Below are 26,260 nucleotides of genomic sequence, written 5' to 3'. Positions count from 1 at the left end.
ATTTTGTATCATCTGCAAACTTTGCTCCCTCACTGTTTAACCCTTTCTCCAGATCATTTATGAATTTGTTCAATAACACTAGACTATGCCTGTACAAATTACTGTGATTTTTATAATATTCTACTAAAAATTCTGAAGCAAGGTTACTTCAGATATTTTTAAGGTCATGTATCATCAATGAACATCAGTGGAAGGTGTTATAGATGATTAAAGGGACAGTTATAACAAGCCAATATGTTGCTGATAACTATTCATTAAAACAGCTATTAGCCATCTATTAACCATTTATCAACTATAAATAGAACATCAATATGAAGTGTGACTAATTATGCATTCAGTACAAAATGTGTGAAAAACATCTATCCTGCTTATGGACTCTAGCAAGTGTTTACGAAAGAATTTTGGTCTAACGTGATTAGAAGAGATTTATAATCTGTCTCTACCCAGTAAATAACGTGGTAGTGACCAGTTATCAACAAAGGTTGTGCCTGGAGGGGGATGAGCATTCACAAATCCAGGATGGGAGAAGAACAAAAGAGAAATTGGCACAAACAAGCAACCTCCTTTGGCTCATTGACACTCAGGGTGCAAATTAGATCACCCCATTGCGTGTTGCTCACTAAAGAGAAAACTAACGGCAAGCTGTGCATTGTTTTAAGAAACACAAAGCTCCTAGAGAGCTTCATAAAGTTTTTCTGTGGCAGGCTAACCAACCTTGGAAACAATGAGTTCACTAGTGGATGAGGAGGGACGGTCCAGTGTTTAAGGAATTGGCCTGAGACTTCAGTTTAAGTCCCTAATCTACCATTGTCTTCCTGTGACGATAGGCCAAGTCACTTTGTCTATCTGTGCCTGAATTTCATATTTATAAGATGGAGATAATAGCAGTGTCCTGCCTCACAGAGGTGTTGTGAGATTAAAGGTTATGAAGACATCAGCTGATAGTTACATCTGCACCTGTTCCACAGGTGAGTGCTGTAACTGTTGCGGGGGGCGGGGGGTACAGAAAGTGGAGAATTCATGGCAATAAGCTGTCTGCTCCCCTACATGGAGTTTAACCTGCTACTAGATCTGCATAGGTTACTGAAGCCTTTTGAAATAATGACAGAAGGGACTGAGTTCCTCCTCTTGCAGTTAAAAATTGAAAAATACAACATTTTTGGTGTGGGGAGTCGCTCTCCAGTCCCTGCACCAAAATTGATCTAGGGAGGGTCTTTAGCCTGATGACTCTTACAAGCTGACCCACTCTGTTTTGGATTCAGTTTTCAGCAACACAGTTCATTCTCCCCAGGTCTCAGGCAGGGAAAAACTGCCCTCTGCTAGTACTTTAGGGAGACACTGTCTTCCCTGACATTACTCCCTAAAAGCTGATGATCATATATGGAAGGAAGTGGGGTAGAGCAGAATCATACCTTTAAGGAGGCATTAGGTGGCCAACCAAATAGTTTATAACTACACTGGATCCACGTAAGCATCAAAGACTGCAGTGCCTAGTAATGCTACAAAACTACTGAGGGCTCCATGTAGGGTTGCCAGGCATCCGGTTTTTGACCAGAAGGCCCGGTCACAAAGTGAGCCTTGTGGCTCCGGTCAGCACCGCCGAACAGGCCATTAAAAGTCCGGTCGGCAGTGCTGCGGGTCTAAGGGAGGCTAGTCCCTACCTGTCCTGGTACCGCGCTGTGCCCCGAAAGCTGCCAGCAGGTCCGGTTCCTAGGTGGGGGGCCACAAAGCTCTGCACGTTGCCCCCACCCCGAGCACTGGCTCCGCACTTCCATTGGCTGGGAACCGTGACCGAAGGGAGCTGTGGCGGTGGCGCCTGTGGGCAAGAGCAGCGCGCAGAGCCTCCTGGCCCCCCCACCTAGGAGCTAGACCTGCTGGCCACTTCCGGGGCACAGGGTGGAGCCAGGACAGGCAGGGAGCATGCTTTAGCGCCCCCGCTGCGCCGCTGACTGGGAGCAGCCCGAGGTAAGCCCACGCCCCAACCTCGAGCCCCAGCCCTGAGCCCCCCCTAAACCCACAGCCCCCTCTTGCACTCCAAGCCCCTCATCCCTGGCCCCACCCCAGAGCCCGCACCCACAGCCCAGAGCCTGTACCCCCTCCAACACCCCAACTCTCTGCCCCAGCCCGGAGCCTCCTCCCACACCCTGAACCCCTCATTTCTGGCCCCACCCAGAGCCCGCACCCCCAGTGAGAGCCCTCACCCCCTTCCGCACCCCAACCCCCTGCCCCAGCCAAGTGAAAGTGAGTGAGCGTGTGGAAGAGAGTGCCACTGAGGGGGGGAATGTAGTGAGGGGGCGGGGCCGCGGGGAAGGGGTGGGGCTAGGGTGTTCGGTTTTGTCCAAATAGAAAGTTGGCAACCCTAGCTCCATGCAATGAATCTGGCCTTAAGGTTAGAGAGATAGCAGAATCAGGAAGATCAGAATGAGTAGCCTGTTTTTGGACACTAATCTTATCCTATGTGGTGAAGCCAGTATTTTATAATAAAACTGATATGTGGACACTTGCTGTATCTTATATTTTATTTTGCTAGAGAGAGACCATATTTTACTATAGTTATAGATATACAGTAGTATAAAACAATACAAGTTGTTCTATGAAAAAAGACAATATAATGTCTGAATCAAGTTCCCTGCCAGCAAAGTATATAACTCCGTGGGTGCAATCTGATGTCAATCACAAAATTCAAGAGCCAGTATTTTACCCCTTGAATCTGAATGAGCTATTTGTCTGAAAGTGGCAGGTGCCTTAGAGATTCTTAAGATAGATGGGAACAAACTTCACATACACCATGAACTGCACGAACAGAATTTGCCTTAAACCTATGTGGTTTGCCTGGTGTGGCTTTCAAACTCACCCTGGACTTTGGTGAAGTTTGTGACCTCTGCTTGAATCAGGCAGAGCAGTAAGGGTTTCACAAATCTACATAGTTAATAGCTATACAAATTTTGTATTATTCATCATTCTGATAAAGTTGGGTAAAATCTGAAGTTCCTATCTAGATTAAACATATTTTTACAAAAGAAGTTAGAAGATTTTTCACAAAGTGAAATTGACATCATTTTTTTCCAAAATCTTATATAGCAGAATTACTCTGTCAAATCAACTTCAGAATCTCCCCCAGAAGTTATTTGAAAATAAGAGGATTTGGGGTGTTTTCTAATTTAGTTGGTCTGTGAAGGTCAAAATCAGGTTTACAATGGAAACTGAGCTATAACCTGAAGTCACTGTCATGCCTTTGTTAATTGGACTAATTTAATTTGTTATAAGATTTTGAAATACTGCACTTATCACATGTACATCTTCCCTAGTAAGCCTTAAAAACATAACATTTTTCAGTTAAGGTTCTGTGCTCTTTTCCACAAGCATCTTAGACAAGAAGGTGTTTTCCACTCATATTTTCAATGCTCATGTTACATTATTTGGGTTTCATTATGAAACCCCTCTCATCTTTAAGTCTACTTGTTTTTATTTTAGATCCTTAAAATCTTTTCTTTCTCTCTTGTAAAAAATGTTCTAAAAGTTCTCAGACAGCACACTATTAAAACTCACGTAACTTTATTATTCATTCAGTCTCCTCTGTTATTTATCCCTCTTGATTTGGAACTAGGACTCAGAACTTAGCAGCACAGCTCTAAGATTTTGTTGCTATTCCCGGGAACAGAGCCTTACCACAATTAGCCATGATCCAACTGCTAGTATCATGACAAGGGAACTCAAACTCCCTCCTCCTTGAGGCTATCACTCCACAGAGAAACCTTTCAACATCACAGACTCCCACTATTACATTTCTTAACTGAATAATCAGAATCAGGCTCAGAGCTGATTTTTCAAAGTGCAATAAGATACACATGCTACTTTAATTCATTAGGAAAGTGTTTTTTCTTCATAGACCTGTTCAGCTTTACTGCATTAGAATTCCCTTCTCCCCCTCCTCCCCCCAATTCTTGGAAACTCAACTTTGCATATGTTGAGACTGATGTAACAAGATCACTCAGGCAGAACTAGTTGTACATCATGACATTTTCTTTTAAAAGTGATTTTACTGTAAGAGTAAAACCTCACTAATGTCTAATAGATGCAATGTGAATAATCACATTTTGTGAATTAGCTAGTAAGTGAACAAACACTACGGGGCAGGGGGGAATCAAGGAAACTGCATCAGAAAATTCACAGTGCTCATTTAATTTGACAGGTGTAGTTTAGTTTTAATTATAACAATACTTCAGAATATACTAGTAAATGAACTATGGTATGGAGTAATATAACCTCATTACAATACTCTGCAGTGGTCACTGGGTGGCCAGTAAGAAGTGGGATGAGACAGCAAGGTTTTTGGTGAGACTTTTCAGATTTGTGGATTAACAGTCTCAATCTGCCAGATTCTTTTGTAATTCTGCAAAATACTATTATAGATAGATAACAAAACAATATACTTCAACTCATTGCACTCTCTAGTAAATAACTTTTGCTTCTGACAGCATTTTGATATAGCTGCAAATTACAACTCTCCAAGGTATGCTTGGGTTCAAATTAGGGCTGTTGATTCATTGCAGTTAACTCATACGATTAACTCGAATAAATTTTTTTAATCGCAGTCAATTTTTTCGTTATTAATTGCATTGTTAAACAATAGAATACCAATTGAAATTTATTAAATATTTTTGATGTTTTTCTTCATTTTCAAATATATAGATTTCTATTACAATACAGAATACAAAGTGTACAGTGCTCACTTTACATTATTTTTATTACAAATATTTGAACTGTAAAATGATAACATAAATATTTTTCAATTCACCTCATATAAGTACAGTAGTGCAATCTCTTTATCGTGAAAATTTAACTAACAAATGTAGATTTTTTTATTTACATAACTGCACTCAAAAACAAAACAATGTAAAACTTTAGAGCCTATAGGTCACTCAGTCCTACTTCTTGTTCCAATTGCTAAGACAAACAAGTTTGTCTACATTTACGGGAGATACTGCTGAATGCTTCTTATTTACAATGTCACCTGAAAGTGAGAACTGGCGTTCGCATGGCACTTTTGTAGCCAGTGTTGCAAGGTATTTACGTGCCAGATATGCTAAACATTCGTATGCCCCTTCATGCTTCGGCCACCATTCCAGAGAACATGCTTCCATGCTGATAATCAAAATATAAAGTGAGCACTGTACACTTCGTATTCTGTGTTGTAATTGAAATGAATATATTTGAAAATATATATCCAAAATATTTAAATAAATGATATTTATTATTGTTTAACTGTGCAATTAATTGCACGATTAATCACGATTAATTTTTATAATCGCTTGACAGCCTTAGTTCAAATACATATTAAGGTATATAGAGCATCTTCTCATTTTTCTTTTTTCTCCAAACCAAAAAGCATACAACACATTTTCAATGTATATCTTAATGGAGCCAGACAGGCAACTCGTGCACCCATATGAAGCATAATGGATTTAAAAATGGATATGTTAAAGCAGAGGGCCAAAAAATGTTTAAATGGCTTTACTCTGGACTTATGCCTGTGTCTGCCACATAGATCTGATTCCAAGACTGGGGTCTTATTTTAGATGCCTAAATATAGATTTTGGAGCCTAACTTTAGGAACCATTTTTTTTTTTTGGCCCCACTTTATATTCAGTATGTGCAATGTAACTGAGCTGTCCTGATAACTTTAACTTTCCAAAGTTTTTGAAATTAAGTATGCAATCTTAACCATACACATAATATATGTTTTTTCATTTAATATAAAATACTTATTTTTCCTCTGCTTAAAAGTTTTCCATTGGTTTTAATTGTGTTCATGAGACTGGAGAACTGGGGAAAAAAACATTGTTTGCCTAGGGCATAAGTTGGGAATGGAAGCATTCACAATTTACCCAACCAATGCTGGGGAATCACTCTTTTTGAAGGTTTTAAACTTTTCATATTCCAGACCCTAAACTAACACTCACTAGTTTTGCACTATAAGGAAATGTGATCCTTAAAAAATGAAATCCTAACTGAACATTCCACCAAAATACAAGCAATTTATTCCTTGAACTATATGCTTGGTACATATGCTTATACTTCAGGTTTAATTTTTTGCAGGCAGTAGAGGTGGGGTCAGAAGAGTTGTCACAAAGAAGTATCCAGCTTGTGATGTATGACATACAAGACATTACAAGAAATTTGCTTGCTTAGTAAGAACATTCATACTCACTGTCTGGCTTGGTTAGACACTGGAGAACCACAGTTACCGGGGGCACAGCTGGCAATCTAAAATTTGAGCTCACACTGGCCAAGCTAGTGCACCCAGCCACTAAATACCTCTACCTATTTCCGAAGCGCTTAGATAGCAGATAACAGGTACCTTAAAATACCTAAGACAGAGAGATCTACTCAAATCACTACACACAATATGATTCCTAATAAAGTGAAGTGAGGGATGTGTAGTGAGAGGGTGAGCAGTGGGAGGGGTCTGTAGTGAGGGGAGGGTCAGTGGGAGGGATCTGTAGTGAAAGGAGGGCCTGTGGGAGGAGTTTGTAGTGAGGGGAAGTGAAGAGATATGTTTGTAGAAGATTATAATTTAGAAATGCTCCCTCATAAGGGACCCTATTATGAACATAGACATTTGGAGATGTGCCCCAGAGGCAGGGGTTGGGCATAGGCCGTGAGTTATAGGGGCCTGTGGTGCCTGTGCTCCACCAATATTTAGGAACATGGGCCCAGATCCACCAATGTTTGGGCTTAACGTGCTTTGTGGGGCCCCACGCTTCAGGGGGACGCGGGGTCCAGGGTGGCCTAGGGGGTTAGCGTGGGGCCTAGCACAGGCAGGAGCGAGTGACCCACCCCCATTTCACCCCTTGCCCCAAACCCCCACCCCACCTCTTTCCGGCTTCCGCCCCCTCCCTCGAGCCATGCCAGGAGCCAGCGGGGCAGAACAGAGCAGAGTAGGCTAAGGCCAGGTTGCTCACTGCTGCCACCACCAGGCCCCCCCAGGCTGCCCTGGACCCCACATCCCCCTGAAGCACAGGGCCCCCCAAAGCATGAGGCCAGGGGTGGTTGCCCTGGTCCATCCTATGGACGGGATGGTTCTGCTTAGACCCGTTCTGGGCACCACCAAAAATTATACAAACCTGGCACCCATGGGGTTGGGAATACCACACAGCTGCATGCAACAGTTCACCAGAGATGCGTTCTAGTTTGTTTTAATAAAGTGTCATTCACTAGATTGTTATTTAATGAACCCCAAGATCGTTAAAGGAGGGGTATGTAACAAGGGGGCAGTGGGATGGATCTGTAATGAGGGAAGGGGTCTGTAATGAGAGGAGCAGTGTGTAATAAGGGGACAGTGGGAGGGGTCTGTAGTGGATGGCTAGTGGGAGGGCTGGGTGTGTAGTGAGGGGAGTGGTGTAATGAGGGGTCTAGTGGGAGGGGTATGTAGCGAGGGCTGGGTCTGTAGTGGGGGGCAGTGGGAAGAGACTAGTGGGAGGCAGGGGGAGGGGTATGTATTGTGCAGAGGCAACCGCTCAGCTTCTCTTGCTGTTATAGTTCCCTGCGGCGTCCGCACGTCTCTGTGCTCGAGACCAATCACGATCTCAGCCGAGCTGATTTCGACCAATCCGGGCAGGGGCGAGCTCGAGGCGCTGGGGAAGATGGCGGCGGTGTCGGCGGCATGAGCGGCCGGTTGGGGGCCGCCATGCTGAGCCGCCGGGCCGCGCGCCATGGCTAGCAGACGGCGGAAGGGTGGTGACAAGCTCCGCCTCAGGTCCCCGGCCCCGGAGACGCGGAGCGGCGGCAGGAGGTGCAGCAGGCGGAGGGCGGCGGCTGCCGGGGAAAGCGGCGCTGGGGGCCCGGAAGATGGAGGGGTGGCGGCGGCGGCGGCCGCTGCCGATCCCAGTAGCAAGAGCAAGGCGGAGGGTGAGGCCCGAGGAGCCAGGCCGGGCCGCCCCGCATGGCGGTGACTGCTTCCCGCCCCGGGGTGCGGGGATACGGCACAGCACTCTGCAGAGATGGGCTCCCCCAGTTTGAGATACCCCAGAACCCTGTGGGAGCGGATCCTAGGAGGGGCGCCCCAACCGTATTCCCACAAGCGATAACCACTCCCTAAAGCCTCCAGGGGCACACAGAGGGACCCCCGCACCCTTCCATCCCGTTCTCTCCTCCCTACCCCACACACACTTTAACTGTTGTCAGCTGTGCAAAGGCTTGCCCTACCGAGAGCAGGCCCCTAAAGTGCTAGGTGCTGTACGTTTGATGCTAGTCAGTAACTGCTAAGCTTGGTGTTTTCACGCTGCCACGGGCTAGGGTGTGTGTATAAGGCATCAAACAGGTTGGCTGGCCCGAGAAGAGGGGGTGTCTCTTCTTTTATTTCAAATTACATCAGTTTGGTTCCCCTTATAAGACTACGTTTGCTCTGATGCGCTGAAAGAGCTTATTGACTGATGGGGAAACTGGCCCAGTTAGCCTTGTGCTTCAGTGAATTGCAGCTGTCTGGGAAATAACAAGGATTTGTTGTAAACAAAAAAGTTAAAAACTGGTGTTGGTGTTTGCACCATTTTTGTTTGAGGATTGGATTGTCTTATACATTTACAGGCTAGACCTAAACTTGTAAATTGCAGTGCTGCCTAAACTGGATAACTGAAGTTCAGTCACACAACACACATCCCCTTTTCCAAAGGTTTCATCTCTCTTCTGAATCTTTCTCTCAACTGCGGGAAAGAATGGACTCTATCATAATTCATGTATGAATACTTAAGCAGCATCTCCTTGTTGTCTTGGAGCAGATCATGCCATCAACTTTTAAGCAGAACATTCCCATCAGTATAAGAAAAACCTCATGGTGTGATCTGACTGCTGGTGACTTATTTTCATCAGTGCATTGTGTCATGCAGCTGTAGAATTTTCTGCTGAAGTTCCGTTTATTTTTTCTCTCTTTTCTAAGTCAAGGTGCTTTCCACTTTTCAATTTCAATATTGTTTAATGATACTAAGTGAGAACACATTTAAATAACTTTGGTCATGGTCCTGTAACTTATTCTGTGCTCACACAGAACCCAATTACCTTCAGTAGAACTTCATACAATTGCAGAACTCATATGGAATAATTTGTAGGATTGGGGCCTAATATTTTTTAAGTGGAGACCTGTTTGTGCCTCCACACCTCTCCCAATCCCACTCCTTGCGCCCATTCAGTTCCTTCCAGTTTTGTCAACACTGACCCAGATCAACCAGAAAGGAATGTTTCCTGCAGGGAAAGGCAATCCTTTCTCTGTGCTAATACCTCTGGATTTGAAACTTGAATGGAGGTTTAGGTTGGATATTAGGAAAAACTTTTTCACTAGGAGGGTGGTGAAGCACTGGAATGGCTTACCTAGGGAGGTGGTGGAATCTTTCCTTAGAGGTTTTTAAGGTCAGGCTTGACAACGCCCAGGCTGGGATGATTTAGTTGGGGTTTGGTCCTGCTTTGACCTCCTGAGGTCCCTTCCAACCCTGATATTCTATGATTAAGGATTTCTTCGTTTTTAAAAGGTGACAAATGTTTGAATTCTAGCTATAAAACATCTTTTCCAAAATCAAATATATTTATTTAAATTTAGTAGCGCTGTCTTTTAAAATTCCTTTATCTGTAGGCTTCATCCACACTGCCAACCTCATTTTAAAAAGGCAGGTGCAACAATTTGCATTTCATGTACTCTGTTCTGTTTATTTCACTGGAGTCATAGCTAATCATGGCAAACTGTCTTTACACACTTGTGACCTGTTTTTATCCATTATATATGAAAATGCATAGTGATAGGACAGCTCTTATAATCCCCAATCAGACAAGACAAAGGGCACTCTAGAATTACTATAGAGTCAGATCTTGGGGTTTGGTTTAACTGTATACAGTGTCAGGGGGCAGTGGGGTGGAAAACATTTCCAGCCAGTCTCCAGGGATAAGTTAAAACTTACACTGACTGCTGATGGATTTGAGGTGAAATTGTAGCCAGAGATCACTACAGTGTAAGGTCACAAAACTCCTATCCCGGTGGAGGGAAAGAAAAAGAGGGAGGAGCGTCTGTTCTACCAAAAATCTCCTATGAAGTTGGTTAAGATGACTTTTATGATCAGATTCCACTGGTGGTGCAATGCACTATATTGACCTATTGTTTGATAGTTTTAATTCTTACTGCTAGGTGCTGAATATCTTGCTTTCTTTGTCCTGCAGTGCATTTTGAAAATGGATTTACTGTTCTGTCTGCAGTAATGCAGCTGACAAGTCATATTCTGAACTTAATATGTAATCATGAAAAATTTAGTTAGTTTAAATTGAAAAATTGTTAAGGAGTGATTGTATATAATTTCTTTCATTTTGCAGGTTATAAAATGTGTGCACTTGGTTCATGGGGTCTGTTTTGGGTATTTTGAGTTAAATTCAATCATAATTTTTTTACTAGTGCTAATTTCTTTTATGGGAAATCTTACTTTATGTTCACACAGAATCATGTTTATATAAGACTCCGAAGAGATCATTAAGTAGCAGATCAAGGTTACCTACCTTCAGTTCTCCAGCCAATGATACTGATATACAGCAAGAAATATTTTGGGATCCTCATTCGCCAGTTACACACAAACTAGGTAACTATAACCAAAAAGTTGTTATTTCTAGTGTGCTTTTTAGAAAGTAAATGGCCATTTGAAATGTACAGTTGGAGTATACTGTAGATGTCTAAACCTTTTTTTTTCCCCCCACTACAGAAACACTCTTCATCAGTAAAATCCATTTTTAATGCCATTTCTTATTATGACTGGCTGGCTTTTTATTGACATTATAGTAAATACTGTGATACAGCACTTAATACAGTTTTGAATTTAGCAGTTATATGTGAAATGTTTCTACTTGGGAAACTTGGGTTTGTCATGTTTGACAGTTTATACAAAGGTTTTTCTTTTATAGGTAATGAAAGAAAGAAACAGGCCACCAGTAGATGTACAGTTGACATTTCAGATATTGTTAATCGTATTGCTCCACAGGTAATTATAATTTCCTATAGCAACACTGTACTTTATGCAAAAATCAAAGGTTAAAAACGGTGCTGTAGTTGCCTATGTCTACAAACCAAGGGAAAAGGCAGTTGATTAGTCTCCGTAATCTCTTTCGCATAGTAAAAGACTGAGATTCTTAGTTTTTTCTAATATTTACATTAGCATATTTATCATGTTGAATTTAAAATCACAAGCATAACATTTGACTATTTTGATTCTTTTTGTCAGTTCTTTGACTTCATACATTGATTTTTGGGTTTAAAAAATTACGCATGTGACATTCAGTGCAGAAACTTGAACAGGCACCAGCCCCAATTTTTAGAATATTTTTAGGACTTTAACACCACCCTCGATGAGCGAGACCTCTCGGGGACCGAGCAGTGCCTGGCCGCTGCGGACGTCCTCCGGGAGATTGCCGACCATCACTCCCTGGTGGATGTCTGGCGCGACCACCACCCGGATGACATCTCGACATTCACCTTTGTCCTGGTGGAGGCCCATCGGTCGCGCCACTCCCAGTTGGACCGCATTTACTTATCACGCTGTCACCTTTCAGAGGCCCACTCCTCCAGCATCCGGCCGGCCCTGTTCTTGGATCACTATCTGGCGACCGTGGCAGCCTCTCTCTGCGCAGAGAGACCGGGGCCAGCCTATTGGCACTTTAACAACAGCTTGTTGGAGGATGTGGACTTTGTGGCATCCTTCAGGGAGTTCTGGCTGGCCTGGCAAGGGCAGAGGCATGCCTTTCCCTTGACGCAGCAGTGGTGGGACATAGGGAAGGTGCACACCTGGCTCTTCTGCCGCGACTACACGACGGAGGCATGTGAAGATTGAGCAGTTGGAACGGGAGGTCTCAGAGCTGGAGAGGCATCTGGCCACCAGCCCCAAGGATCCATCCCTCTGCGGAGTATGCTGGGAAGAGCTCCAGGCCCAGGTGCCTTTGTCTGATCCCATCTCCGCCTCCTTTGAGAGATGGATCACGGCTCCCGCTTCTTCTACACTCTGGAGAAAATGAGGGGGGCCAGAAGCACGTCACCTGCCTTCTGGCAGAGGACGGCACCCCCCTCACAGATCTGGTGGAGATGTGCAGGAGGGCCAGGGCCTTCTACGCAGACCTTTTCTCCCCAGATTTGACCAATCCTGATGCTTGCAGAGTGCTCTGGGATGGACTCCTGACGGTCAGCACGGGTGACCGAGACCAGCTGGAGCTGCCTCTCATTCTGGCTGAGTTCTCGGAAACCCTCTGCGTACCAATAATTCCCCTGGCATGGACGGGCTGACCGTGGAGTTCTACTGCGTGTTCTGGGACGTCCTCAGCTCAGACCTTGTCGCCGTCTGGGCCAAGTCCTTGGAGAGCAGGGTACTCCCCCTGTCCTGCAAGCGAACCATGCTCGCCTTGCTTCTGAAGAAGGGGGACCCCCGCGAACTTCACGGAGTGTCTGGTTAGGCTCAACTGGACCCTGACCAAGCCAGTCAGCTTCGGGTGGGGAGTACGGTAGGGGTGCCCCCTCTAGGGCCAGCTGTACGCTCTGGTGATCAAGCCCTTCCTCTGTCTCCTCCGCTGGATGCTGATGGGGTTGGTGCTGTGAGAGCTAGAGCTGCGGCTGGTCCTGTTCAGGACCTAGGTGACTTGGTGCAGATGGAGGCTTGCCAGGCCATCTACTCGGCAGCCTCCTCCTCCGGGTCAACTGGGTCAAGAGCTCTGACCTGGTGGTCGGGGACGGGGTGGCAAGTGAGCTCCCTCCCAGTCATGCTTCAGGCCATCCGGTGGAGCATGGGTCCGCTGCTCTGTCTCGGCGTTTACCTTTCTGCCATGCATCTGTCTCCGCTGGAAAACTGGCAAGGTTTAGAGGGCAGGTGGTAGAGCGGCTCTGGAGCTGGACAGGACTACTCCGGTGCCTCTCCCTCAGAGGGAGGGCACTGGTGCTCAATCAGCTAGTCCTGTCCATGCTCTGGCACTGGCTCAACACCCTAGTCCTGGCCCTGGGCTCCCTGGCCAACCTCTGAACGTCAATTCTGGAGTTCTTCTGGCCAGGATTCTGCAGGGTCTCTGCAGGGGCCCTCCACCTGCCCGTGGAGGAGGGAGGACAGGGCCTGAAGTGCCTGTGCACTCAGGTCCATGTCATCTGCCGCCAGGCCCTGCAGAGGCTCCTTTATGGTGCAGGTAGTCCTGCATGGAGCGTACTGGCACATGCCTTCCTGCACAGCTTCCAAGGGCTCCGATACAACTGTCAGCTACTTTATCTCCATCCGAGAGGTCTTCTGTGAGACCTCTCTGGGCTGCTGGTCTTCTACCAGGACCTCCTCTGGACCTGGAAACTGCTCTCGGTGACCAGGTCCGTGGTGGCCACCCAGGGGGCAGATCTCCTCCCGGAGTCCTGCTACACAACCGCCAGCTCCGTGTGCAGGTGACGGAGTCTCCTTCGGTGCGCCAGAGGTTAGTCCTGAACTACGACCGGGGAGACTGGCTGGATCCCCTGACGCTCGCTCAGAGCATGGGGCTCTCCAGGACGCGTACTTCAGGAGGTGAGGGCTGCTTTACTGCCCACTGCTCGGGTTTTCCTCAACCAGGTCCTGCGAGAAGGCATGCCCCGCCCACCCTACAGCCCAAGCCCGCCGGACCTTTTCATCAGACCCCTGCCCCATGGACCTTCCCGGACATCCCGCACCTTTACCGTGGCCAGCTGCACAAGTTGCAGCCGGTTCGGTTCCGGACCGCGCCAAGAAAACATCTGTACACGCTCATGCTCCACACCCTTCATGTCCTCACCCTCACGTCCCGCCCCGCCACAAAGTGGTGGGACCGCCTGCCATCTCTGGAGGGTGAGGAGCCACGGTGGGCCAGCCTATATTCCACCCTGGTCCTGAGGCCCACCAGGGACATCAGCTGGCTGCTTCTTCACGGAGCTGTGAGCACAGGCGTGTACTTGGCACGGTTCACTCCTCTCCCACACACCTGTCCCTTTTGCGGCATGAGGGAGACCCTAGTGCATGTATAGCTGGAGTGCTCCAGGTTGCAGCCCCTATTCTGGCTCCTCTTGGATATATTACTACATTTTTGGTTGCACTTTTCCCCTCACCTGTTCATCTATGTACCCCCTATCCGTGGCCCCACAAAGTTGCGGGACCTCCTTGTCAACTTCCTCCTCGCCCTGGCCAAAATGGCCATCTACAAAACCAGGGAGAGGAGGTTGGCCAACGGGGTTTCCTGCGACTGTGGGGCCTATTTCCACTCCTCAGTCTGTTCACGCATCCAGGCAGAGTTTCTCTGGGCGGCGTCCGCTGGCTCCCTTGACACCTTCAAGGAGCAGTAGGTGCTGTCCGGGGTTCTCTGCTCGGTGTCCCTGTCAGGTTCCCTTCGTTTAGCCCTGTGACCTCACATTCCTGTTTTCTCCTTAGTTGTCCCTGCAATTATTTGGAATCCCAGACCTGTGGATCCTCCCCTTAGGCTTTGGGGAGGTCCTTTAGCAGTGGGCGGGCTTCTGCCTGCCCACTTCCTGGATCCCAACAGGACCAGCCCCAATTTTTAGAAGATGTTAGCTTCAAAAGGGGTGATAGTGATCCATTTCTTGTAGAAAATGCAGTGGCATGTTCCATTTCGATCACTTTTAATGTCAAATGTATAATTTTAGGCATATCATATTTACTAGGTGGTTCCTCTCTTCATTTACCATGCTAACACAATGCAGGTAACCATAGCTTTCAGTTTTTTGTACCCTCCTTTTTGTTAAATCATAGTGTTCTCTGCTTATGGTTACTTCTAGCTTTCCAAACGCACATCCATGCTGTACCTGTAAAATAACCTACCATATATACTCGTTCATAAGCCGAATTTTTTTAGTAAAAAAGGGAAGCACCAGAGATGGGGGTCGGCTTATGAACGGGTATAGAGAGGGAGAGGTGGGACACAGCCCTTTCCCCCAACAGAGGGAGCAAGGAGAGGTAGCACAGCCAAAAGGGAAGAGGCGGGGCCAGAGTCTCTCCATTTCTGGCCACGCTGTTCTTCCCCCAGCCTCCAAAGCAGCTGCAGCTCCAGGGCTGGCAGGCTGCAGCCGTGCCGCTCAGCCCCACCCCCCAGAGCAGGCTGTGGCTGCGTCTCCCAGGCGCTGGAGCACGCTGCAGCCACGCTGCCCGGCCCAGCCCGCTGGAACATGCTGCAGCCGCGCCACTCGGTCTGGCCCGCCGGAGCAGGCTGCGGCCGCGCTGCCCAGCCTGCCCGAGCAGCTCCAGCCTGGGCAGAGACATCCTCCCCTGGCCCTCCCCAGATAAGGTGGGAAGGGATGAGATGGGGAGACTGTGGGGGCCCTGGACTAGGGGTGGGGTCATGTGAGGAGTGGTCACAGGGGTTACTCCCCTGACTCCCAGCTTCTTCCCCCCCTCCCCCCCCCCAAAAAAAATTCCCACCAGTTGCTGTCCCGGTCTGTCAGGGTAAGCAACTGGTGCGCCGGGACACTTTGTTTACTTAGGTTTACCTCCGTGCCTGCGGACACTCGAGGTAAACAAACCATCTCGGACCACCAGTGGCTTATCCTGATGGCCCGGGAGCCAAAGTTTGCTGACCCCTGAATTATAGGGTCGGTTTATGAACGGGTTATAAACATTTTCCATTTTTACTTATCCATTTTGGGGGGGTCGGCTTATAAATGAACCGGCTTATGATCGAGTATGTACAGTAGTTCTCCAAATGATTTAATGTGTTCCTGGCTTTAGAGACTGATCCTGCTCCCAGATTGAGTTCTGAAATCACTTGGAAGAGTTACTTTTGCCTTCCTTTTATAACTTCAGTTTCCTCCCTATTTTTCTTGTGTAACTTGCTTTTATTCCTTCCCTCCTTTTACAAAGTTCTTAGTTTGTTTCCTTACCTTGCCTCCCTCTGCCACCTCTCCATTTTTATTTTTCTCTCTTTCTGCCGCTTGCTTATTTTCTTAGGTGTCCATAAGGTTCTCCTTTAGACTACTTTGCCTGATGAAGCCAATTATAGTGCTCAGAGGCCTGCCTTTGGGATAATTTTTCAGACTCTCCATGCAGCTCAGTTCATTAGAATAATATTTCTGCAATTAAAATTAAAAAGTTGGATCAGCAAGAAAATCATACAACTTGCAGTGCTCTGCTGGCCATAGACTCTCATAAAACATACCATCAAGTCTGAATTTCCTGTGAATGCAAATTTACAAGAAGTACAGTACAGTAAAAGATAAATATTATTCATATCTTAAACAAGTCTGAAATTAGAATTTTGAGTATCTCATAATTGGTGGTTGTAAGATAGCCAGCACATTGCACTCTCGGGGTTAAATCCTCAGCTGGTGTAAATTCACATAGCTCTATTAAGACAGTTTATATCTGGTGAGGATGTGGCCCCTTACATTTAATCTTGTAAATTGGCTACCAGGAGTAGCTCACATAATAGAGAAAAGACAGTTAGTGGCAAGCAGGAGCTGGCAGAGTTTGAGATTTAAAAAATATCAAAATTGAAGTCAATTTAAATGTGCATGTCAGATTTGTGTTAATTTTTGCCATTTCCCTTTGAACATTTTTATGAATTGTATCTTTTTGTGTATTCCCAACATCTTTCTAAAGGTACATAATTTTACATTATTTGTGTAAATCAGATTAAATGAAAGGATGGTCCAAGCTTTAATATATGTATACACATTCTCCCTCACTTCATGGTTTTGAATACCTTTTGGCTTTGATTTTTTATTTACATTACTAACAACTTATCTATGAATATTCCTTTTTAGAATTCTGCTAAATATAAATGGGCTTTCAAGAATACTTCATTTTTTATACTTTGTTTATATCTAATGTACAGAATTTAGTACAGTTTACTGATGTAAACTGACTATAAATAGTAACAAGTTGAGCGACTGTTAATCTTGTCAACTTTTTTATATTGCTGTTTCAACTGGAAATCCAAAATTTAAAATACTTTATTCATTTTTTGTTGCCATTCCAGTCTTATTCCTTTTCATTTTTTGTTGAAAGAAACAATCTAACCATGGAAAGAAGACAATTAATCTTATTTGCCCTTAAAATATGAATTATCTGGAAATAAAGACTAGCAAAGTGCAGGAACCATACAAGATTAAGATGAGGAAAGACGGCGCAATTGCATTGATATAATTAAATTGCTTGATTATTCTAGTAGATGAAGTTAGTAATGTCTGTGTTTGTAATCCTAGTCAGTTTTCATGGTTGATGCCTGTGCACCTGTGTAATTGTCATCCAGAGCCTGGAATTTGACAAAGTAAACAAGATGGTATTCTAACAGCAGGGCCGTCTTTTATTGAAGCACAAGACCCATAAGAAAATCTGTCTTTTCTTCAGCAGGCAAAAACGTGCCTACTTATTTGACACCATTTAAAATGGTTTCTATATTTCAAAGCTATAGCATAATATTTGAAAAAAAATCTTCGTCTGGGGTTTGAAAGTCATTATTAAAGAAACAATTAACTGTGCCTCCCCTTTGTGGTGTAAGTTATTGCTCTCTCTTGCACCATTTATGGCCCTGTCTTGGACTACAGCTTCTTATTCACACTTTTTGACAGTGTGTGGATTACCTTTTGCTGGTACCATCACTTTTTCCCTAAAGTAAAAGCTCCTTTCCATTACTGGTCAATAAAACTCAAGTCACTTCCTCTGGCTTATGTACAGTAATTATGCATCTTCATTCTTTGTTGTTGTTGTTTATAAGTATCCACGAATCACATTCACAGATATGTATACCTAAGAACTTTGAGAGGGTTCAGATGCAGATCTGAACTTTAGAGCTCTGGACCAATCTTTAAGTTCTAAATTGTATTTATTTCTATTTATTTATCTGAAATATCTTGGTATGATGGTTGTGGTGTAATGGAAGAATTCAAAACTTGCTCCTGTTCAAGAGACATCCTCGCTATGATTTTCTGAATTTCTGTAATTTGTCAGCACTGTTTTAATAGGTAAACAAAGAGAGCACATCTTAGGTAGCTGTACTAGTAGACTAAAATAAAGTTTGCTAAGTGAACATTGCAGAATATTTTATTGTAATCTTTCGCTTTGGTACTTTGCCTATTAATATAGTAATATCCTAAACCAGGTCCACACACAAAGTTGCACTACTTTAATTAAAGTTGTGGTTTTTAAACTGGTGTAGTTAAATTCATTCAACTTTGTGCGTGAAATCTTACATTGGCTTAAACCTGGCTTATATTGATTTAGCTTGTGCCTTTAATTTATAGCCAGGTTGTACCAGTTTAATCTGTTTTAAAACTGATTTAAGTTAAACCAGTGCAACTTGTGGGTTTAGGGAAATCTTTAATTTAAATCAAATTGCTAAGTAGTGCCAATTGAATCTTAATTGTTCAGGATGAAAAACCAGGCTGTTCTGAGGGATCTCTTCTAGGGATGTGGATTGGTGAGGATGCTATTCCCTGTACACCTGGAGTAGTAAAAGTGCGAACAAGGACAAAATTAAATGGTACACGGTAAGTTCTAATTCACTTTAGCTTATACATCAAAGAAGTTATGCTTTCATGTAAAGGAAGCAGCATTTCATTGAATCCATGAATTTATGGGATTCATGAATACAGTCTGTACATTAGCAGAGTCAATTCATGATAATACTTTTATCCTTTACTTCGTAATCTTTTAAAATGGGATGATCATTGTTCGCAGTAAAGGGATATACCTTGACAGTTACATTAATTATATATGCTTGTTTAGAGATTTTTAATCATATCCTATGTAGATACATTTGTTAAACTAGAGAGTAAACTGGTTTCACTTTGCAAAGTATTCTTCGGTATTTTTGACTTTTTTCTGTTTTTCCATTTAGAGATCATAAAATAAAAAATACTGAAGAGGAACTGATGAAGTTGGCTAAGCAATTTGATAGAAACCAGGTAGAGCTAGATATAGTCCAGGAGCAAGATGATCAATGCAATGGTTTTATTCAGACTACTTCAGAGGCAGAGACTTTAAATAATTATAAAGATGATGCACAGATGAAAAATCTGCAGTCATTCCTTGATGAAGATTCTGAAACACCTACTGTTCTGTCCTTTAAGCCAGTTAAAGAGAGCACTGGCATCCCTGCTATAGAATGTCAAACTAGCAGCCAGAAGTCTTTAGACCTTGAGGCCGAAGTGGCCCTTAATGCCCTTTTTGATTGCTCTACCCAGAAATGTAGTGGACAGTTGAGTCAAGGCCTGTCAGCTATTTCCCTAAACAATAGTTTCCATGAAAGCCCCAAAAGCCCCTTGGTGGAGGAGAAGTCCACTTTTAAGGAAAGTACGGTAATCAAGCAGTACATTGCTAAAGAGATATGCCAGAAGCAAGGTTCAACATGTGCATCAGAAAGTGTGAACCAGATTGCTGCTCCAGAAACTAAGAATATTCCTTTGCTGCCAAAACAAAGTTTAACATCCTCTAAGATAGAATCATTGATCTCCAGTAAGCCTGCTGAAGTAGCTCATGATGACTTTGATGATTGGGATATTGATTTATTGGCAGATGATTCCTTTGTAATGCAGATTAGTACTCCTGAAAAAGCTTTATCAGCTCCTAAAAAGCCAAGCACATATGCTTTCAATGGCATTAGTAAAACTAAGGAAAGAACAAATACTTCTAATTCTGTAATTGGTGTAAGTTTTTCATCCAAATCCAACAGTATTCAATATGCACCTCTGAAACAAAATAGTAAAACAATTCAAGATGCTGCAAAATCTCTTTCTTTCCAGAAACCAAATAACGAGATGGAAAATTCAAAGATACAGACTGGTTTTTTACATATGGAGCATGATGTTAAAACTTGTACGATAAATTCCACTTGGAAAAGTGCCCAAAACAAAGTTTCTGACTCTACTTCTCTTATTTCAGTGCAATCTGACCTTAAGAATGGAATGGAACGCATTCACCCTAAATGTGGTCCCACCAGTTTTCCAGTAAAAGGATCCTCTTCCATCTTGATACACTCTAATCCTCATAGAACACAGACTGGAAAACATGGAAATAACAAACACAATATTTTCCCTCAGTCATCCATTTCTGCTAACGCTAAGCCTAATGATCTAGTGAAGGTGGTGACCTGTACTGGTGTGGCTAACCTAAAACAAGCTGAAATGCCTAAGAAATGTTCTGTGTCATTTGATGATTGGAATGATCCTAAGTTTCCTGATGAAGTTTTAGATATGTTTTGTGAACCTGATAGTCTTTGGGACACAAACTGCGAAGATGATGATTTGTTGTATCAGGTGTGTGATGATGTAGAAAAACAAACTCAGAACCAAGACATTAAACATGGAAACAAAAGAGCAATAATTATAAAAGGAGCCAGTATTACTTCCAGATCTGATGCCGATAACAGTTTCACAGCATCTAAAAAAGGACTGCCTAATCACCCATTGGCACAGAAAATCAGTGCCAACCAGGACACCAGCTCCATGGGCACTCCTTGTACAAACTCCTCAAAGGTTGCAGACAGATTAAGTACATTTGGAAATGTAGTGAACTGTACAAATTCTGCAAATCCTATAGCTGTAATGGCAAATGTTCCTACACAACACAGGTATACCCATTCCCAAAACTATAATAAAGCTGTTTCTGCAAATACTACAAACAGTGTTCCAGGAAAATGGTATCGGTCTAATTCTGTGCCTGCAGGAAGCCTCAGGTCTGAAATTGATCCAGTTAATATAACAAATAGGTGTACTAATGCTTTTAATGGGGGATGCAACCAAGATCTTTCACACAACACAGGAAAGATACAAAATAACAGTTGTATGAACAAAATGTCAGTTGTGCCTTCAAAGTTTACATTTAAAAAGATTAACAATTCCCATGTTGCAGTTCATGTGGATCCTAAAAGTATAAGTATAGGAGGCACTTCTGGAATCAAAGTTACTCAGCAGGGTTTGGAAGAAAGCAAGAATCAACTGAATATCCCTTTGCATGGGAAGATTAAAATTAATCAAAAGCCACCTTTTAAGAGGCACCTTTCAGAATCTCTGGCAGAGTCTACAACAGGTATGTTTCTTTTTTAATACTAACTTGGGTGGGGTGGGGGAGGGGGTAAGATGTTAAATCACATCAAAGCAAAATTTGTATGATATTGAAATGTTGTTTATAAACTTAAGTATTTGGTCTTCTCAAACTAGGCATGATGAGACAATTTTAAAATAAACATTCTTACTTTATCTCTCTTTCAAAAATGAAAATCTGTTTTGGAAAACCTCCCTCAACTTACTATATTTGAAGGAATACGCCCCCACCCCCAACTTTTCACTCATTTGCCAAAATACTTGACCCTACCTGTAAGTCCAGTGTATCTTGATGACACTTCTGGACACACCATATTTCAGCATTGCCAGAATGTCTCATCATTTGTTGGTCATTGTTCTCTGATGCATACGTTTGATCTTAAATGTGAAAAATATCAAAATGCTACTTACTTCAACTAAGACTTTTAAAAGAGACTATTGATTTGGAATGGCTCAGTTTTTGGGTGCCAAAATTGGTTATTTTAAAGGGGCCTGATTTTCAGGGGATGAGTGTAAGTGTCTCAAGTTAGACATCTGGAAATTGGCATCCTAGTCACTTGGGAAAACCTTGGCCTGCATCAGTATCTGCTGTGTGCCCAAACTTGCCAGCCAAGTGGGGTATTCACCATGTAATCTAAACACTTACATTTTCCTTTCTGTTCCCAAGTCTATCAGTTGGTTTCTACTGGTTGCTGATGGGGGAATGGGCTAGCTGTTTGGCTCTTGTATCATTGTCCCTCTCCCCAAGCCTATTTAAGCTTACCCAGCCTTTTCCAAAGCTTCTTGCTGCAAGCACTGATCAGTTACTAGGGAAACATGCGTGGGCATGGAACCAGCCAACAGTTCAGGATTTTAGTTCACTGCATGGCTTTCTGAAGTTTCTTTTCAATATTAAATCTTGGTGAAGCTGAACTACTGATCTTTTGTTTGTAGCTCACCTTTAAAACATACCATGTCAGTGCCGAAGTTCAGAAATCATAGCTACAAAAATACCTAACACTCTCACATAGCAACATACACCATGTGCATTTGGAGGTATCTGTACTTTGCCAAACAACTGACTCATTCAAGTAGTGTTATGGATTATTTTGTGTTTTGTCAGATATTCCAGTCCTTTTCTTCTTTGTTTCATACCTGGGACAGCGGGTAAGTGGGACGTAGCAATCTTGGAAACTATTACAAAACAAACATAAAAAACCACCCCACCCAAAAACTATTAGAATATGTTCTATAGAAGAAAATTAATGGAAACCTCAGCTCCTTGATGTCTTTGGTTGACAGTGCCTGTCTCCAAAACAGTGCCGGTGAATGTTTCAATTACATTAGCAACAAGGAAATCTTGTCTCCTTTTACCAAGGAATTGGTGTGAATTACATATTTGCTTGCTGCAACACTTTCTGATTTACCTTTTTGGAGCATTAACCTCAAGGAATAAATAGCTTTCCTTGATAGTAATGTTTGGATTTATTGACAGAATACATTGGTCATTAAAAATATAGGAAATTGGGCAAGAATATCTTGTACTCTGTGGCAGTGCTTTCAGTTCTTTTGGGGTGGTAGTTCTGTATTTTAATCTAAATTTCCCGTCCTCATTGAAAGGATAACAATCCCTCTCATTGCTGAGACATTAACCACAGATATGTATAGAGTTTGGCAAGTAATCTCTCTTGAAACTTGTACTTATATTTTACCCACATTTGTAGTTGCCTTAACTGACTTTATGCCCTTTGTCTTATTTCTCTAATGTGAAAGGCCGCATATTCCAAGCTATGTTAATAGGAAAATAGATGATGCTGTGCATCATCGGTGAAATCCTGGTCATACTGACTTTAGTGGGAGTTTTTCGTTTGATTTCAGTGGGGCCAGGATTTTAGTGCATGCTAATTTACTGCTCTGTAGGAAAACACATAACATTTTATGCTTAGCTATCATGTCCCCATCTCCTGTTTTTTGTTGGGTTTGACCTTATTTCTACCCCGCTGGTCCTATCAGTTTGATGCCTGTACTATACCTGACCCCTAAGTCTATACAATCTGATACCGGTATCTCTACCTAACCCACTTGGATTTAGAGCCCCTTTCGCTCCAATATCCTTAACTTTCTTACCCCATTGTAGTCTCTATATTGATTTCTGATGACATGAAGTTCACTTGAAGGGCAGCAATAAAATTTCCTTTAAGCAAATGTCTGCTTCCCAGTACATTGGGAGTAAGTAGCCTTCAGCAGCAATACAAAGGTCATGTATCTTGCCACTTCCTGCTTTGAGGATAGACTATGTTTTATAGGCCATTTTTTAACTTGGGTTCCTCATTTGTCAGTACAGTGTGTTGCTACTGTTTATCTTCAGACACTGAAGACAGACAACTAAAAATACATACTGAACAAGTTTGAAGGCCCCTAATGCATATTTTATATTTGCAGCATTTGTGATCGAACAGAAAAACAGAAAATGTTCTCAAGAAGAAATTGAAAGGAAAAAACAAGAAGCTCTTGCTCGAAGAAAATCCAGAATGCAGGCATTTCTCAAAGATACTTGAATTTGGTCTGGATTTTTTGCCAGTTAATTTGTTGGGTAGGAAAATGATGGTAATAAAGGCTGAACCATTTTTAAAATTCTGCCTGATGCCTCATCTTGCTGCTCTTTACTTGACTTCTGTATGAGAAACTGATGCTGGACTATATGTTAAATTCATTAAATTATAAAAATAATTTACAGTTGTAAACAACAGTTTCCTCCAAGTGTCTTAATAGCCAGTACAATGAAGTTCAATATCGTGTACACACTGGTACTCTCACATGTTGCAATTGTGTGGTTTAAAATGCATGTGAATAGTATGTAAAGTGTTCAGGAAAGGAATACAGCATAAAGTTCATTCGCATGTTTCTATTGTTTTTCTTTTTCTCTCACTTATCAGCAAGGTTTTTGCTTTAAATCCATAAAGTGAGTAGGCTGAAACATTAGTGTGTGCATTTATTATATCTCTGTGATTCTCAAACTGGTTTTGGTAAACTTGAAACTAACTCATGGAGATGAGAGCCTAAAAATTCAGCTTCCAAAAGATGAAGTTAGTGCTCACTGATTAGAACAAGTGCAGCCATCAAAAAATTAGTGGAAATACATACAATCTGGAGAGTCCATTGTCAGTCTGATTCTTTTAAGTGATGGACTAGTGTATATACGTGGTAAAGAAAGAACCTAGCATAGCAGCTAGCTAATCTGTAAGATCAAGACGTTCTACTGAAAAAACACACTTTTTTGTTTCTTCTATTAAGAGTTGGAGGTATTGTTTTCCTGGCTACCATTTTGAAGGGGTTCCTGGTTATGCCACCCATCTTCCAAAAACAAGTATTATGGGGTTAATTAAAATGCAGCTAATGCTACTTTACTGAACCATCATCAGACTGTGTAGGAAAAATAGAATCTACTGGGCCAGATCCTCAAATGGTGTAAATCAGAATAGCTACATTGACTGCAATGGAATTGCACAGATTTTTTTGAGTTAATGATCTGGCCTGTTGTCTCTTGTATGGGTATGGCTTCATTTGGTTAAATGTGATTGGAATTAAATACACAATGTGGAAGATTGAACTGATTAAAGCCGTTGTAGTACAATGTTCAAATGCCTGAAACGTCACAACTATGTTTTCAGTTTGAAATAGAATTTGGTGTAACCCTTGCCCAGTAAAGCACTTAAACATGATGGATCCAATGCTATACTCTTCCTAATTTGACCTGATGAACTGGAGTTTTGAAGCTGTTTTAACAGTGATACATGGAGAATGAGTTCAAATTGTAAAATTACGTGTGGTTAAGCTGGTAGGCATTTCACAACAAAAAACTGCTTTCTGTTTAAAATGTTTTGCTATCACTTATGACATTATGAAAAATTTTTTGATTATCTGGTTTTGTAAATTTGTAATTTGAGTGTAGCCAAAGGGTCACAAAGTCTTCATCTCCTGTAGACTGTGCTTTTGGTTTGTAAAACTTACAAATGTAAATATTGTATATTTGTAAACCATTATTAAACTTGCAATTTTTACATCTAAGTATTCTATTTTGTTCTGTGTTTGGGAAATTGTCAGGCTAAATGTAAATAATTGTAGTGAATATTCCAAAGCATGAAAAAAAGGAAAGCTGGTTTTATGGTTAAAACACTGGACTGGGATTCAAGAAATCTGAGTTTAATACCTGATTTTTGTCATGAATTTCATCTGTCACTTTAGGCAAGTCGCTTAATCTTTCAGTTATTCATGTTTTATGTCCAAATGTTTGTGTATAAGTTACATACTTTTAATTAAAATATTCTTGAACATACTGTTTTTTAGTAATCCCTGTGAGACTGGGAGCCTTGCTGCCACATCACTGTCATTTTGAAGTGGTATGCTGTTTAAAAAGATTATCTTTGCTTTGCAATGGCTTGTGGTCCAGACATTGCCCCCTTCCTCCTATCAGACTGCTTATAAGACGTTACCAGGAAGCAGAGAATTTGCAAACTCCACAGGAAAAAAAAAAAAGCAGCAGTTGTAACCGTGCCTTTGTGAATCACAACTGAGAATACCAAATCCAGGACAAACTGCTGAGAAAGAGGGAAGCTATACCCCAAAACTGGAGGTTATTCTCCCATTAGATATACCAAACCAGCGACAAAAGTAAACTTCTGTTTCACCACACTGGCTAACAAGAAGTTATAAAAGCAGTTTCCTTAGATATTCCAGTCCTTGTATTGCCACCAAAAACACTGGATGTAAAGATGAGTGGTTCTTTACAACCAGCCTCATCAAATAAAAGGTTCTGATCCCAAAGGACTAGCCATACACCCAGGTCAATATATAACTCAGATCTTACCCAAAAATCACACTGATGCCAGTCCTTTAGTATCTAAAATCTAGAGGTTTATTCATTATAAGAAAGAAAGGTGAGTGTTAAAATTGGTTAAAAGAATCAAATACAAAATAACGCAACCTGATATAACACGAATTCGGATATAACGCAGTAAAGCAGTGCTCCGGGGGGGCTGCGCGCTCCAGCGGATCAAAGCAAGTTTGATGTAATGCGGTTTCACCTATAATGCGGTAAGATTTTTTGGCTCCCGAGGACAGTGTTATATCGGGGTAGAGGTGTACAATAAATGCAAAGTTCTTGGTTCAGACTTGTAGCAGTGATGGAATAAACTGCTGGCTTGATAAGTCTCTGGTTGCTTCCAAATCATTGGAAGGGCC

General features: G+C 42.6%; 1 protein-coding gene across 4 annotated transcripts; it reads left to right on the top strand.

The window, feature by feature from the left end:
- The first annotated feature begins 7,588 nt into the window (after positions 1 to 7,588).
- ETAA1 (ETAA1 activator of ATR kinase) lies at positions 7,589 to 25,087 on the top strand. 4 transcript variants are annotated; one of them, XM_042857193.2, is made up of 6 exons: positions 7,589 to 7,911; positions 10,473 to 10,610; positions 10,930 to 11,006; positions 18,369 to 18,487; positions 18,838 to 21,026; positions 22,143 to 22,323. In XM_042857193.2, exons 1-6 carry the CDS (start codon positions 7,716 to 7,718, stop codon positions 22,199 to 22,201), a joined length of 2,778 nt encoding a protein of 925 aa, XP_042713127.1. In that variant the 5' UTR covers positions 7,589 to 7,715; the 3' UTR covers positions 22,202 to 22,323. The 4 variants fall into 4 exon arrangements, with proteins under 4 accessions (XP_042713127.1, XP_005308283.1, XP_065445755.1 ...); XM_005308226.4 differs by lacking the exon at positions 22,143 to 22,323 and adding an exon at positions 23,462 to 25,087 and having other exon boundaries at positions 7,591 to 7,911; XM_065589683.1 differs by lacking the exon at positions 22,143 to 22,323 and adding an exon at positions 23,462 to 25,087 and having other exon boundaries at positions 7,592 to 7,795.
- The last annotated feature ends 1,173 nt before the right edge of the window (positions 25,088 to 26,260 follow it).

This window comes from Chrysemys picta, chromosome 3 (genome assembly GCF_011386835.1).
Source record: "Chrysemys picta bellii isolate R12L10 chromosome 3, ASM1138683v2, whole genome shotgun sequence".
NCBI lineage: Eukaryota > Metazoa > Chordata > Testudines > Emydidae > Chrysemys > Chrysemys picta.
This window is presented reverse-complemented; position numbering and strand designations above follow the sequence as displayed.